At 34.9% G+C, this 15,253-nt stretch overlaps 1 protein-coding gene across 1 annotated transcript; it reads right to left on the bottom strand.

Moving 5' to 3' along the window:
* Nucleotides 1-5,846: 5,846 nt before the first annotated feature.
* Nucleotides 5,847-15,253, bottom strand: JCHAIN (joining chain of multimeric IgA and IgM). The gene is made up of 4 exons (XM_007193565.3): nucleotides 15,088-15,253; nucleotides 11,102-11,228; nucleotides 7,368-7,448; nucleotides 5,847-6,776 (listed from the first exon to the last, which is right to left on the bottom strand). Exons 1-4 carry the CDS (start codon nucleotides 15,149-15,151, stop codon nucleotides 6,572-6,574), a joined length of 477 nt encoding a protein of 158 aa, XP_007193627.1. The 5' UTR covers nucleotides 15,152-15,253; the 3' UTR covers nucleotides 5,847-6,571.

Raw genomic sequence — 15,253 nt, 5'->3', positions numbered from 1 at the left:
ATATGAATACTTTCACTGTAAAATACTCATTCACTTCAATATTTCATCAAAATGCATGGATCATATATTTCTTTTGGCAGATATGTCAATGGATCTTCATCTACGAGGCACCACAGTTTTAATTTATCATCTGAGACCTCTGTAATGTAAAATGTAAAAGCACAGGGGGACAAAAATATCTACTGAATTTGAGAATATAGAGTGAAAAAAAGGGGGGAGGAGACATCCCTGTAGAAAACGACTCTTCGTCTTACCACCATAGGTATCCTTCCATAAACCTGGATTCCAGGGCTAAGTTCCTTACAATAAAAAACTTATTCTGCGTGCCCTTGCTAAGTTATTCATTAAGCTTTTAAAGTCAGCTCTAAGATGAAGGTGCATACAGTGGGGATGGCAGGCCCTGAAAGTGATCCCCTCTTGTCTCTAGTGCCCATCCCACCACCATGGCCCTATTTCTATGATGAGTTCCTATGTTTAGTGGTCATCACCTGCTGATTCTAAAATGGCTGGATATATCCTGGTGATGACTCCAGTTGATAAGTTAAAGAAGAAGAAAATAATATCTGAGGATGACAAACAAAGGAAATAATCCAGCAAAGCTAACACACACTTGCCTTATAAGCTTTTCTGTCTCACAGCCTATAACAGATTTCTCTTAAGGGTGGTTGGGCATTGATCCAGTTAGCTGGAGGAAGTCCTGTATTTTTTCACTTTGAGCAAGAAGCAAAATAGGATGATGAAATATAGGGTCCAACCACCTCTGAAAACTCAGCCTAGTAGCCGTTATCACAGAGATTCTTCCCTGGCTTTTTGGATCCCCTGAACATGATTTATTTTAGTCACTCATATCAGAGTCTTACATTTATATATCTTTAAAGAAAATTCACAAGATATGCCATGTGAGTTACTTTTATCATTTGTTTTGACATGACTCTGCCCTCACTTAACCTAGTCTCCTTTGGTCGTGACCTGAAGGACCCTAAAGAAGATTCATCTTGCCTTCAGGAAACCAAACTTTATTTCTAAAAGCCAAAAAGGGAACCAGAAATGTAGGACTTGAAGTCAACAGCTCTGTCCTTCCTTCACAAAACCTCAAAGGTTTCACTGTGACTCAGACCAAGTACGCAACTAAAACTCAGAAGAAAACTGCACTTGATAGGAAAGAGGTAATCACCGTTTCATAATGGGTTATAGCTACTGGTTTTGTCCACCTGTTCTTCCATGCCTCTGCACCTCATCCCTAGCCAATAACATCAGCCACTGGATCTTTTTCTCTCCCTTTGAATTCATAGCCAATAAACAGGATTCAGCTGGTAACAAACAGAACACCATGCTGAAAGAGCAGAATTTTTCAAATAAAGGAGCAAAGAGGAAACTAAGCTGTAATTCAACACAGATGTAACTGTGAAATAGATGAAGCTGCCCTCAATGCCCCATCACCTTCCCAGTCAAGGTCCTCTGCTATCACAGTGCCCCATTTCATCTCCCTGAGGACACAGCACCCGCACCCTCCATTTCTGTGCTTCATCAAAATGGGACAGTAATTTCCTCTGTACTTATCCAAATAACCATGCCTCATTCTTCTCTGCACTGTATACAGCAGGTATTTGCTATGGTTAAACTGGCAAAAATACTCCTTCTCAAGTGTTGGTTAATATGTAGTCCTCCCAGATCATCCACCATGCCCTTAAAGAGTGAGTCTAATCACGGCATGCTACATCAGAGTCTCTCGAGCATTAACGTGCACATGAATCTTATTAAAATGCAGGTTTTGATTCTGTGATCTGGAGTGGGGCCTGTAATTCTGTATAATGAACATGCTCCCAGATGATGCTGAATCAGCCAGTTGGTAGATCAAAGTTGGAATGGTGAAATGCTAGGCTATTTCCTGTAAGTAAGGGGTAACTGCACACTCACCAGAGAAGGAACAGAAAGGTCTCGACCACTGAAAAAACTGAATATCACCAATTTGAGGGGATTTATATAAATGAAGCATGTAAGTGACAGGTTCGATACAGAACACAAAGAAAGAGGGGCAGGCCAATCCTGTCTCTATTCCTACATGTATGTTATGCTTCCTCCTGTCTCTTTGCCTGGCTCATGTAGTTCTAGAAAGTTCTACTTCCACCCATAAAGGCCCTATTCCGTTAATATCTCCTCCAAGATTACCCTAGCCCTAAGCTCCCCAGCTTCCTTGAAGGCTCACAGCACATCATTCTTTATATTTAATCACTCACTGTCTTATATCATGTGCTGATTTTTTCCTGTGTTAGTTCTACCTGTAGAAGAGGGAAGAAAACTCCTAAAAAGGGAGGCTCAGTTCTTATTCATCTCATGTAACTATCACTCACAGTAACTGGCATTGTGCTGAGGACAGAGTAGATGCTAAATAAATGTCACTTTTTCTTTAAATACATTTTGTAAATGGATAGAAATTTAGAATTTCCCAAATTTTAATATAATTGATTAAAAATAAAAATTAATAACAATTAATATTTTTCTAGTTACCAAAATACATACTCATTGTAGAATATTTGGCAAGTAATAAAAAGTACAAGGTAAACAAATATAAATAACACATAATCCCACTAGCCAATGTTAATACTTTGGTCTATTGTCTCTTTTATGTGCATAAGGGAGGGAGGGTCTTGAAGTAATTATTTTATGAAATAGCCTACATTTCCCTCTTCATGTTATATAAGCAATTTCCATATAATTAAAAATACTTAAAGCTTCATGTTTATTGTCTGTAAAATATTCTCAAGTATACACTATATTATCATTCCCTTCAATGACGGACTTAAAGTCTCTTATGAATTTTCACTATAATAAATAATGTTGTGATAAATATCTTTATTTCTCTTTGTCCATACTTCTGATTACTTCCTCAGAAGTGGAATTACTGGGGGAAATGGTCTGAAAAATGTATTTTAGACAGGATAACACTGAATGAGATCACTGGCTTTGGAGCCTCACAGTCTGGATCCAATTATCAGTTCTCCATATACTATTTGTCAAGCCTTAATAAGATTACTTTATCTCTTTGCATCTTAGTTTCATGATTTGTAAAATGAAGACAATGATTATTTCACAGGACACTTATCAGGACTAAATGAAACGTGTTAAAATGCATATGCATTGTATTTCATAAATCAACCACTAGGTGGAGATGGAGGTTTATAATTCTAAAGTCGTGGTTCTAAAGCAATTCCCAGGCAGCAGCAGCACCGGGGAATTTTTTGAGACCTGCAATTTCTCCTGTGGCATCCCAGAACTACTTAATCAGCATCTCTGAGGGTGGGGCTCAGCAATCTGTTTCAATAAGTCCTCCAGGTGAGTCTCACACACATTAAAGTCTGAGAATCACTGATCTAGTACGTTTTCACATTTTTCTCTGATTTGTTGCCTGAGCAAAGAGAAGAGCCAAAAGACAACACACAACATCAACTGTAATTTACAGAAGGTTACTGAAAGCTATAAAAGCTGTGTTAAGTGATATACATACATTATGGCATGTATGCTTATTTTTATAAGATAGTTATTTCATGAGATATTTTATGAGATAGTTATTTTTACTCATTTTTCAACCTTACATTGAATAAACTTGCCCTTGGTGACTTGTCATTTAGTCTCTAAGTAGAGTATTCCAAGCTAGGCCATGGATTTAACCACTATATTACACTGCCACCCCAAAGCCTGTCTTAGTATCTTTGCCCCACTCAATCATCATTGGTTGGGAACAGCCCATGGACCTCACACAAACACAAAGACAAAGGAGAGGTTCCCTTCACAGCTGCTTCATCTGCACTGACTCCTCATGTATCCCTGCTAAACTGTCCACTTAGATGTATGAATGAAACTAACAGGAAGGCTTTAATCACTCTTCAGTAACTCATTTAAGAGTCACCAGCTACTCTGGATGTATACTGAATGAGTTAATGCTTAATAAAGCACTTAGACTAACACCTAGCACTTAGTATAAGGGCTAAATTGTTATCAATATGATAATTCTAGAGTTTAACTGAACTTCTGAAAGAAGGAAGACCTGCAGGACTTTAAGTTTGCAGTCCTCTTCCAGCTGGCATTTAATGAGGCAATAATACTGGCATAGGGCTCTCTCCTACAAGAATCTGCAACATGGTACCAAAAACTTTTTTATTGGGTATGCAGAGAAACTAAGGCAAAGATGGGAATACAGTAGAGGAGCCTCTTCAGAAACAGTCTCCCCCTAAAAGTTCTCATCACAAGGGAAAAAAAATTTGTACCTATATGAGGTGATGGATGTTAACTAAACTTATTGTGGTAACAATTTCACGATAGATAAGTATGTGAAGTCATTCTGCTGTACACCTTAAAACTTATACAAAGTTGTATGTCAGTTATATCTCAATAAAACTGGGGGAGAAGTCTCCCATAAATTCTCAGAACACTTCGAAACCTATTTATTTGCTTTACGTGATTCTGCCAAGTGACTGTGATTGTGCATATGTCTTGTTTCCTCAACTAAGCTGTACTCATATTCATTCATTCAACAACTATTTATTGAGCTCCTCTATGTGCCAGACACCCTTCCCAGTGCTGGGGATACATCAATGGGCAAAATAAAAACGGCTGTGCTTGTGGTGCTTATGCATTGTTGGAGGAGACACCATAAACATAATATATAAGTAAAATGATATAGTCTGCTAGAGAGTGATAAGCACATGGGGGTGGAATAAACCAAGATAGGGAACAGGATTTGCAATTTTTTTTTAAGTAGTCAGGGTGAGCTTCATGGTGAAAATTGTTACCGAACTGAACTGGGGTCCAACTGAGCAGAGGTCTAGGAAGTGAGTGGCACTATCTTGAGGGCACTTATCACAGATCAATCACCAAAAATCTAGCAGAGTTCCTCGCATGTGGTAAATATTCAATAACTGTTTACTGATTAAATAAAGTTCAAATTCTTGGCTAAAACCACATACCAGATTGAAGATTGGTCAAGAATGATTTGTCTTTAGCATGTCAAAACTATGATTTCTACTGAAGCACCAGAGTGTCGGAGCCTTATCCCTAAAAAAAAAAAAAAAAACACTGAATAATCAGTATGAACACAGTGGAAGTTATTAAAAATGACTATTACCATTTGAAAAAAAAAGAAAACAGAACAATGTTTCTTCAAGAAACTGATTTTACTAATCAGCCTCTCATTATTTTAAATGCAGGGTCAGCATTTACTTTCCACAGTAGTCTTAGGTATGTATGCCAATTGGCCTTGACTTTCTGCCATAAAGAAGTTTTATGTGCCATGAGAAACACTATATTTGTCAGGATGGACTTGGCCTTTTTATTTAATTTTAGGTATAAAAAGACAAAGCTACCTCAAATATTACAGGTTTGAATTCAGTGATTGATGCATAATTATACTTACAAACTGTTCCTCAGTAATAAATGATATTTTTATTTATTTGTTTGTTTATTTCTTTATTTATTTTTGGCTGCACTGGGTCTTCGTTGCTGTGACGGGCTTTCTCTGGTTGCGGCACGTGGGCTTGTCACTGCAGTGGCTTCTCTTGTCGCGGGGCAGGGCTCTAGGTGCACGGGCTTCAGGAGTTGTGGCATGTGGGCTCAGTAGTTATGGCTCACGGGCTCTAGAGCGCAGGCTCAGGAGTTGTGGCGCACAGGCTTAGTTGCTACGCGGAATGTGGGATCTTCCCAGACCAGGGCATGAACCTGTGTCCCCTGCATTGGCAGGCAGATTCTTAACCACTGCACCACCAGGGAAGTCCCATAAATGATATTTTAACTTACATACAGCAAAGTTAACACAAGCAAACTTTTTTCCAGTAAATTATTTCACACAGGTATATGCTTATGAATCTATTTAATTGTTCAAACTGTGCTGGAGAATACATATTTTGGAATACATAATTTGTTAGATTCAGTTATAACAGAGGTGATTTCTAATGGGAATTTCTCACACTATCCTGATTATCAAAAAAATTTTATTAAAAAAATCCATATCATTTGCTCCAGATCTGTTATATCAAAATATATTTTTCAATTATACACTTAATTATGTCACTTTCAGCTAATTGGTTTCATAAATATTAGAGATCCCATTTTAAATTATTTTATGAATATTTCCAAAACATGTTTTCCAATTATTATTTTTCTAATGAAGACAAACAATTGACCTATATTTACATATAAATTTTCTCTGCACAGTGATACTTTTTTTAAAGAGAATAGTATAGAATGTGCAAAAGCTCAGGCTCTCCAGGGCAAAGCCAAAAAAAAAAAAAAAGGCAAAATTTAATTATGTCTCCTGATTTTTACTCTTTTGAGTTTTATTTTCTCCCCTTGTCTATTTTTTTAAATGCTAGAAATTTACCTTAAAAAATAACAATGCTACTATTTCAGTTATTTGCCCGGGGGCAGGGGGGTGGGGAGGAGTGGGGTAGTTAGTTTTATATTATCCAAAAAAAAAAATCATGGTTTCAAATTCATTGGTAGTAAATATATTAACTACCTGGAATCAAAATGGAGAGCCTTTCAAGATAAGGAGTTGTGCAGTCAGCAATGACTTAAATTAGTCAGGATAGCAGGAATCCGGGGTCAAAGCTGTTTCCACTATTTTGGTCTTACCACCATAGGTAAGTGGGACCCTGTTTGTATAGCACTTGTTTCTGTCATAAGTGTAACAAGTCTCAATGTCTTCATCACAGATATTGCTCTGGGTGGCAGTAACTACTTGATTATCCAGCTCCACTTCTGTAAGATCACATTTTTTACAGCTGAAAAACAAATATATGCATTAGACAACCCCTATCAAATGTTGTCTCAGAATCTGAGTAACTATACACTTCTATCCAAAATCAATTAGTTCTGACAAAGGGTGACTCCTTTCAGACTTCAACGTCTCTATAATACAGAATTATTTACGTAATTTTTCAACCTTCAGTTGAAAGTAAGCAATATAATTAATAATATGATAATATGATTGTGAGGTACTAGGAGTAAATGAGTTATTTATAGTAACAAAGAAGGGTTTGTTCTTTAATTTTTTATGTTGGATTCTATAGCTTCCAAAGAAACACCTCCATGTTAATGTGTCTGAATTACTGAACTATAAAGACAAATTGGTCCTTTGTACTAATGGCAATAATTTCATCTTTAGAATAAATTTACAGCTAACTTTTATCTGTGATAAAGTTTTATGAATTTATGATACCTAATGATTAACATAGGAATGAATGTATTCAAAAGTTCAAATTATATTGGTAAATGTTTATACCCCAATTTGTTTTCAAAAACATTCTTACTAACAATTTAATTAAAAGTTATTGACTTCAATATCTGTATAAGTATGAAGGAAAATCTCTTACAGGTCGGACAAATGGTACACAAATTTGGTTCTCAGGGGTGAGGTAGGATCAGAGATATTCTCCCTGCTGTTCAGAGGAACACTAAAAAAAAAGAAAGAAAGAAAACAAAGAAGAATAATGAAATTAGCAGATATTGCTATTTTTGGTAATAGGTATAATGCTAGGACAGTACTTACTATTTCATTCGGACATTTAGCACCCTATAAACACTCTTTAGTAATACTATTACTCAGATTTCACAGTAATTGTTACATTTTAAACACTGTCATTCAAAATAAACCTCACAACAACTCCTCTGTCAACTATCTTTGATTACTTGGCAAATCCCTGCTTTTCCTTTAAAAATAAGCTCAAGTTTTACCTTCTCTCTGATTTTTACCTTGATCCCATCCCCACCCCTCAATAAACTCCTTCCTCTGTAGTCTCATTAAAGTTTCTTATATCTTATTATAACAAATGCCATATTACAGTTGTTTACCTACACAGTAGTTGCTTCTAGATTCTATAAATTCCTTGAAGCAAAAACGTTTACACATTCCCAGTGCCTTGCTACATGTGTGGCATGTAGAATATGTTCAATATTTATGGAATGAATGGACAGATATTAATATCTACATTTTAGAAATGCAGTAATTATAAATCAAAGAGGTTGGTGACCTACCCAAGGTCACACAGCTACTAAGTAGTAAAGCTGGAACTGGAATCCAGACCTCTTGATTTGGAGATGTTCCATGAAAAATTACACATCAACTAGTTCAGGTGATTTCATTAAATTTTACATTTTTTCATCTATGTCACCACTCCTCATCATATGCATATCTCCCTACCAAAAAATACAAAAAAAACCAACAAAACAAAAAAACTCATGTTTCCTAACTCAGTATTTAGCAATATTATCCACATAGATATCCAAGCCAAAAACTTGGATATCACCCTCAGTCTTCCCTCTCTGTCATGACCTATATCTAATCCATCTCACAGTTCAATTGATTCTGATTCTTTGCATCTGTGAACTCCAGCTACTTGATCAGGACACCACCATTTCTCTCCTAGTTTGCAGCAATACCCTCCTTCAGTCTTGACCTCTCCAATATACTAGCCACATTATTGTCAAAACAGTCTTTTTAAAATACAAGCCTAATTTCCTTCTCTGCTTAAAACCTACACTGTCTCCCCCTAGAAAAGAGGGTATCATTAAGATGGCATAGAAGACACTACGTGAAATACCTCTAACTCTCCAGCCTTATCTCTCACCACACCACCCTGTTTATAACATGTGCCAGCTGTAAACAGCTGCTTGCAATTGCACAAACTTACCACGATTTTCTCATCTCCAAGTCTTAACAATGACAAAAACAATAACAGTTCTAACATTTACTAAGCACTTACAGTGTGCCTGGTACCTATGATAAACATGCTAACATGATGATCTCATATAATCCTCACAGCAACCCTGTTTCCTTTTCCTGGCATGAGCTGCTTCACCTATCAACCCTGCCGTTCCCCCCCACACACTTACCTAGCTAACTCCAGTTCAGTCAGCTAACAGCCATCATCCACTTCTACCACTTACTCCAAATACCCTCTCCCGCCTCCCCCTGCCACTCTCCCACCTCCCCCAAGGACTGGACTGGGTGCCCCCGCTTCGTGCTCCTATAACATCCTATGCCTACTCTTGTCATAGCATTTACAATACTGTATTGAAACTGCCTTTTCAATTATTTAAAGTTCCCTACTAGACTGTAAATTCTCTGATGGCATGGACTGTGTTTTATATACATTATTTTATCCCCAGCTCCAATCCTCAGTGGCTTTCAGAAGCACTCAATAAGTGTTTGCCAAATTAATGAATGAATGATCAACTCTTTATTACATTGTAAAATCTCTAGTAGTATTAAAAAATGCTTTAAATAATGAGAAAAATAAGGGAATAAACATGTATGAGTGTTTCACCATGGGCCAAACACTGTTCTAGGTGCTTTTATACATTACTATATTTAATCCTCACAACCTTATGAAGTACATGTGTATATAAACATACCTATATAATTATTCCTTTTTTTCAGTTTAGGAAACAGGCTCAAATTAGTTAAGTAACTTGCCCAAAGTCACATCATTAGTAAGTGATGGAGTTGGGAGTAATGCCATAATGACACAGCAATGATAATAAAACTTCCAGAAATAAGATTAGGGAAGCATCAATACACATCAGGGAAGTGGCATAAGTAACTGAATTGCCTGATTTTAATAAATAACATGTCATAAAAAGAATCATGGAATAGAAGAAGAAGATAAATTAGAGAATCCTGGTGTGCCATTTTAAATCTGTCCCCTGGAGATTTAAACATAAGCTAGACACTCCTCTTCAACAAGGTTCAGGGGCCAGAGTCATGGGTGCCATCCCCTCAAGTTACACGCTTCTCCAATTGTTCCACCCTTAACAGGGAGCTATGTGGTACAGACTCTGTGGTCAGAGAAAATCTGCTAGAGGAAGAGATGTCCAAGCTAAGACATGCAGGGTGAGGAGTTAACCAGGCTAAGAGGGGTGGGAGAAAGAGTTCTTCAAGCAGAGGAACTAGGTTATGCAAAAACGGAAGACGAAGAGAGCACTGTGAGTGTGAGGAAATAAAGGTACTGCAACGTACTGGCTTTTCAAACATGAGGTGAAAAAAATAGTGGCAATGGAAGAGCTTGAGAGTTTTGCCGAGCGTTATAGGTTAGGCTGAGACGTTCGTAATTTATCCTAGTAACAACGTTACGGGAACCAGCAAAGGGATTTTAAGAAGGATAGTGACATAATGATAACTGGCACATAGGTTAGGTGAATAAGTAACAGCAAATATGTTTTGAAAATGTGCCAGGAACTACACAGTCTTTAAAAGGAATAGATCTTCTCAATTTATCTTTATAATAACCCTATGAGATACATATTATTTTCCTATTAGTAAAGATGAGAAAGTTGAAGTTTAGATTGGTTAAGTAACTAGCATACCAGAGCACATAGCTATTTAGTGACAGCCAGAACTCGAAACAAATTCTTAAGCATATTATACTTCTCCCATTGATTAAATGGGATCGAGTGCTATGTTCTGTTTCAATAAGAGGTGTTTGATTTGGGGGGAGGCTATTCAAGGTAGAAGTAGTTCACAAGGAAGACATTAATGACTAGATCCAATAGGAATCTCAGCTCTTGAGTATTATTAGCATTTTTGCTGTCGAATAAGACTTTATGACAGACTATGTGTGAAATGAAATAAATATCTGAAGTCCAATATACAAGTGTAGACGAAATTAATTTAGTCAATTTGATTAGTCTACCTTACTTTTATGGAGACCGGCAGTTGAGTACAAAGTGAAATACTCTGTGGTCCATATATGGTACAAAACAAGCCTTTTAATGTTATCTCAAGTTTCACTTTGAACTGATCAAGGGCAACTAAAAGTTCTGATTCAAATTGAAATAACTCCGTATAAACAGGGCATGTTGATGACTAGATGCGACCTTCAGTTATTATTTGATCTAGCTGACTGGTTTTAGGTTGCCTGGAAACCTTTGTTCCTGCTCCCAACTTCTACATTAATTGGCTCAAGCCCATTAAGCAGATTCAACTAATGTAAGGTGCTACACACCAAAAAGAGGAGCAAAGATATAGGTATCACTTGCAAACAATTGCTAGTATCAGAAAGTATCTCTGCTCACAATATGAAAAAATGAAACATGAAATACCACATACATAATTCTGATGTTTCTCTCCACAATGTCTTGACTAGGATCTTCAGCAGAAGGGATGATCCTGGAAGTAATCCGGGCACACTTACACTTGTTGTCAACAAGAACAGTCCTTTCATCTTCATCTTGGGCTTGAAAGATAACACATATTAAGAAGAAAGGTAAACGAAAGTCTATTTTTATACTTTCTATAGAGTTACTTTATGCCCCTCCCCCCAGCAGAAAACTTAAGTTTTATGGTTGATCAGTTTCGGCTTTCTCCATTTGTTCTTTTTCCTAATCTAAAATAGCTAAGTGGAATCTCACAGCGTAGTGAAGGAAATCCAAATGAACTCCAAAAGGAATTTTCTCTCCTTCCCTTAGATCAGTCCATGGTCTTTCTAACCTGACTGAAAGAATTCTGGTTTTAATCTAAAGCCATTAATAGAGGCACAACCCTCTGAATGATGTGGCTTTGTAAAAATCAGTGCCAAATGCCAAAATGAGAAAGAAAACAAAAATCTAAACTGGATTTCTCTCAGACCAGAGCAATTTATTCAAAAGTGAACAAAAAGTAACATTAGCCTTTATAATAAACCCAGTTTGAAGTGTCACGTCCTTCCTGAACTCCCAGTTATACTTTCTTTTTTCCTTAGATTGCATTAGAACTAAGAACATGCATATTTTCCCAAAGATAACCTTACTTTGTAAGACTTTAAATATTCTCCACTAAAAGTTTCCTAAACTTAATTATATTCTTCTTTTTCATAATAACATTCAGGTTATCATAGTATAATGATTTAATACAATAAAATAATAAGTGCTGTATTTATTAATATTTCTTATAAGAATTATTTTTAAAGATACAATATATATAGACATAAAGTGCTATAAATTTGCTAAGACAATTTAGAATATATTGTGAGGAACAAGTTCTATTTAATATAATATGCATGTGTACAGAAAAAAATAATAAGTGAATACACAGATGACTATTAAAGCCTTAACTCTGAATGTCAACATTTATTGTCTAATCTGAATATTATACACAGATGACTATTAAAGCCTTAACTCTGAATGTCAACATTTATTGTCTAATCTGAATATTAGACAATGAGGTCTAGTAAGTGCTGCAAAGAATTAACAAAGAAAATTTCTTATTATCTGGACTTAGATCAGTTAACAGATACCTGAAGAGTTAATAATAAATAGCTTTACTGGTGACTAGGAGACTAATAATCCCATTAATAAATATAGGGAACACAGAAAAAAAAAGCAAGCTTGGAAAGGAAAATAGTGAATTAAGTTCCAGAATATATAAAAAAAGTTTTACATTTTTTTATTCTGAAATGATTTTAGTCTTACAGAAAATTTACAAAAATAGTACAGAAAGTTCTCATATATCCTTCACCTAATTTCCCCTAATATTTATAACTTATATAACCATAGTACAGTTATCAAAATGAGGAAAGTAACACTGATACAATACTATAAACTAAACTACAGACCTAATTCAGATTTGACCAGTTTTTCCACTATTCTTTTCCTGTCCAAGGATCCAATCTGGGATCCCACATTTGATTTAGTTGTTGTGTCTCCTTAGTATATACGTATGTACTCTAATCTGTGACAGTTCCTCAGTCTTTCCTTGTCTTGTAAAAATTTTTAATAAAAAAAGAGAAGATGCTTCTAATATATGTAGTGGGGGGAAAACAGTGTCATTTCATCTCTCTTAAAATGCATAAGAACCTGAGTAAAAAAAACATTGTTTTTTCTTTAAAAAGTTGAAAAATTATTGTAAAAAATTAAAACAATGCAAAAGACATAAATAAAAAGTGACAATCCACTCCCCCCAAAAAATAAATAGCTTTATTTAATAGTGTTAATTAAACAATAATAATGATGTTAAATATCTTTTTTATTCCTATAATTTTAGCTAAGTGACCTTTAAAATTTCCTTCCATCAAGCCTCAATTAAAAAAACAAAGACTTAGCACACAAATTCAAGTTATAAAGGTTAAATGATAAGGATAGATATAATTGTAACTGGAAATCTAATTATTCTGGTGACGATCCCAGAGCAGAAAGGAGCTAACTGCAGTATTTCAGTCTTAATTATAACAGTCATTACAAAAACATTTTAAGACCATTGTTATTGTACTTATAATTGTTTTGAAATACTTTATAATGCATTATTATGCCATTATTCATAAGTTCTTAATAAATCTTCTGATAAAAGTCTATATGGTATTGGAGAAAAATCATTACGAAGCAATTTAAGACAATGATATAATTCTTCTTAATTTTTTGAAGAGTAAGATGACTTAAATGGTGTCCTTTCCCTCCTCCTGTATTCACGACTCTTAAATGTTTTCTCTCAATAAAATAGAAATGAGCATGTAATGCCTGACCAAAAAATACAGATTGAGTCAAGTAGTGACTTGACCATTAAGTCCTAAATAGAAAATATCTGTATTTTAGTTATGACATATATTATATTTTCTTGCCAGAAACCTAGGAAAAAACCATCATTACTGTTACTATATAAAAATACTAGGTAGCCTAATATACCTACCAGAAAAATGTACAAATACTTTCAATTCACCAAGACTTATAAGACTCTAACATTCTGTTTCATCGACAAGCAGTATTTTTCCTAATAAACCTGTTATTGTAGACTATGCCTTACTTTATTCCAAGAGCACCTGAAAGATAGTAGGTGCTCAATAAATATTTGTTAAATTTAATTCAATTCAAACGAATTAGAAAATAGACTTAATATATATTAGATATGAACATAATGAGTTTACTAAAAGGTGATTCTCTTATACAGGAAGAATAGGATAGTAGTTAGGAGTGTGGACTATAGTGTCTGATGGCCTGGGTTCTACCTACCACATGCTTGTTGTATGACCTTAGGTAAGTTACTTCATCTCTCTAAATTTCAATGGGCTCAACTATATGTCAGAAACAATAATAGTACCTACCCTCAAATGGTTATTGTGAGAATTAAATGGAATAGTATATGTAAAGCAGTTAGCATAATGCCTAGAATATAGTATGTACTCAATAAATTATAGCTCTTTTATACATATGTAGCTATATATATGTTTCACATATGTTTATAGGTATATAAATATGTTATAAACATATGTATTTATATATACGTATAGGTACATATACATGGTTTACTACTAATATCTTTATGTTTTAAATATTATTAGAAATTCATTATTCTTAATGCTAAATTAGTATAAACTATATGTAAAATCACTGTTCTTAATTACATCATACTCTGTCTTGAAATAAGAATGAGATCAAAAAAAAAAAAGAATAAACTCAGTAAGTCTTAGAACAAACCAGCCAAATTATATCACTTCTAATTCATATGCCCTTCTAGATGAAAATTATTAAACACTGTACTTCTATATTCAGAAAATAATCCATTTTCTATAATAGTTTGAAAAGTTAATAAACAAAATAACTGAAGTTCAGCCATCAAGTTATAGGAAACGTGTACAACATTAAACATTGTTAAAGGGTCATAATAAATCTGTAGGCTCAGATCCAGGAACGTTGTTAGAACGTATTAATACCAAGCTCTCTGGGGAAATAAAATCCCAATGTACTCTATATTGTATTTATAATAATTATTACTTCATTTCTCCAGAATATAAATTTGAGACACTCAAGGAGAAGATTACTGATTTTCAAGATTCAATATGGGTATTCGTGTAAGTATAGCTATCTGTACTTATCCAGAAATATCTACTTTCTTATTCTCTAGGTTGTAGTAGGCAAACAAATAAGAGAAGAGAAAAAAGAATAAAAAGAATTACAATGAGTCTTGTCCATGTAAATATCACTGCTCATACAAAGATTAAGACATGCTAGAAAAAAGTAGCCAGCTAGCTGTCCAACCAAAACACAAATATAAATGTTTAAATCTGAAGAACAGATCTGTGTTCTCTTTTTCCTTTTATCTGGGTTCATTCTCAAAATACCACATACCTGTCACAAGAACAGCCATAACAAAAATGGCCAGGACTCCCCAGAAAAGCAAATAGTTCTTCATCTTGACTTTCTTTTGAAAAACTGGAGCTAAAAAGTCAGGGTTAAGGTGTGTGATCTATAAGGAGTGTGCAAATGATGGTGCTTCTGCTTTCTTAAAATAACA

Source organism: Balaenoptera acutorostrata, chromosome 5 (genome assembly GCF_949987535.1).
Source record: "Balaenoptera acutorostrata chromosome 5, mBalAcu1.1, whole genome shotgun sequence".
In the NCBI taxonomy this organism is placed as follows: domain Eukaryota; kingdom Metazoa; phylum Chordata; class Mammalia; order Artiodactyla; family Balaenopteridae; genus Balaenoptera; species Balaenoptera acutorostrata.
The sequence above is the reverse complement of the archived record's forward strand: the minus strand, read 5'-3'. Positions and strand labels throughout refer to the sequence as shown.

Coding starts and splice junctions, on each gene's coding strand:
- JCHAIN (XM_007193565.3), bottom strand. CDS start 15,151: ATGAAGAACTATTTGCTTTTCTGGGGAGTCCTGGCCATTTTTGTTATG. Junction 7,449..11,101: donor GAGAGAAACATCAGAATTAT/GTATGTGGTATT, acceptor CTTTTTTTTTAG/TGTTCCTCTGAACAGCAGGG. Junction 6,777..7,367: donor GTGTACCATTTGTCCGACCT/GTAAGAGATTTT, acceptor TTTGTTTTTCAG/CTGTAAAAAATGTGATCTTA.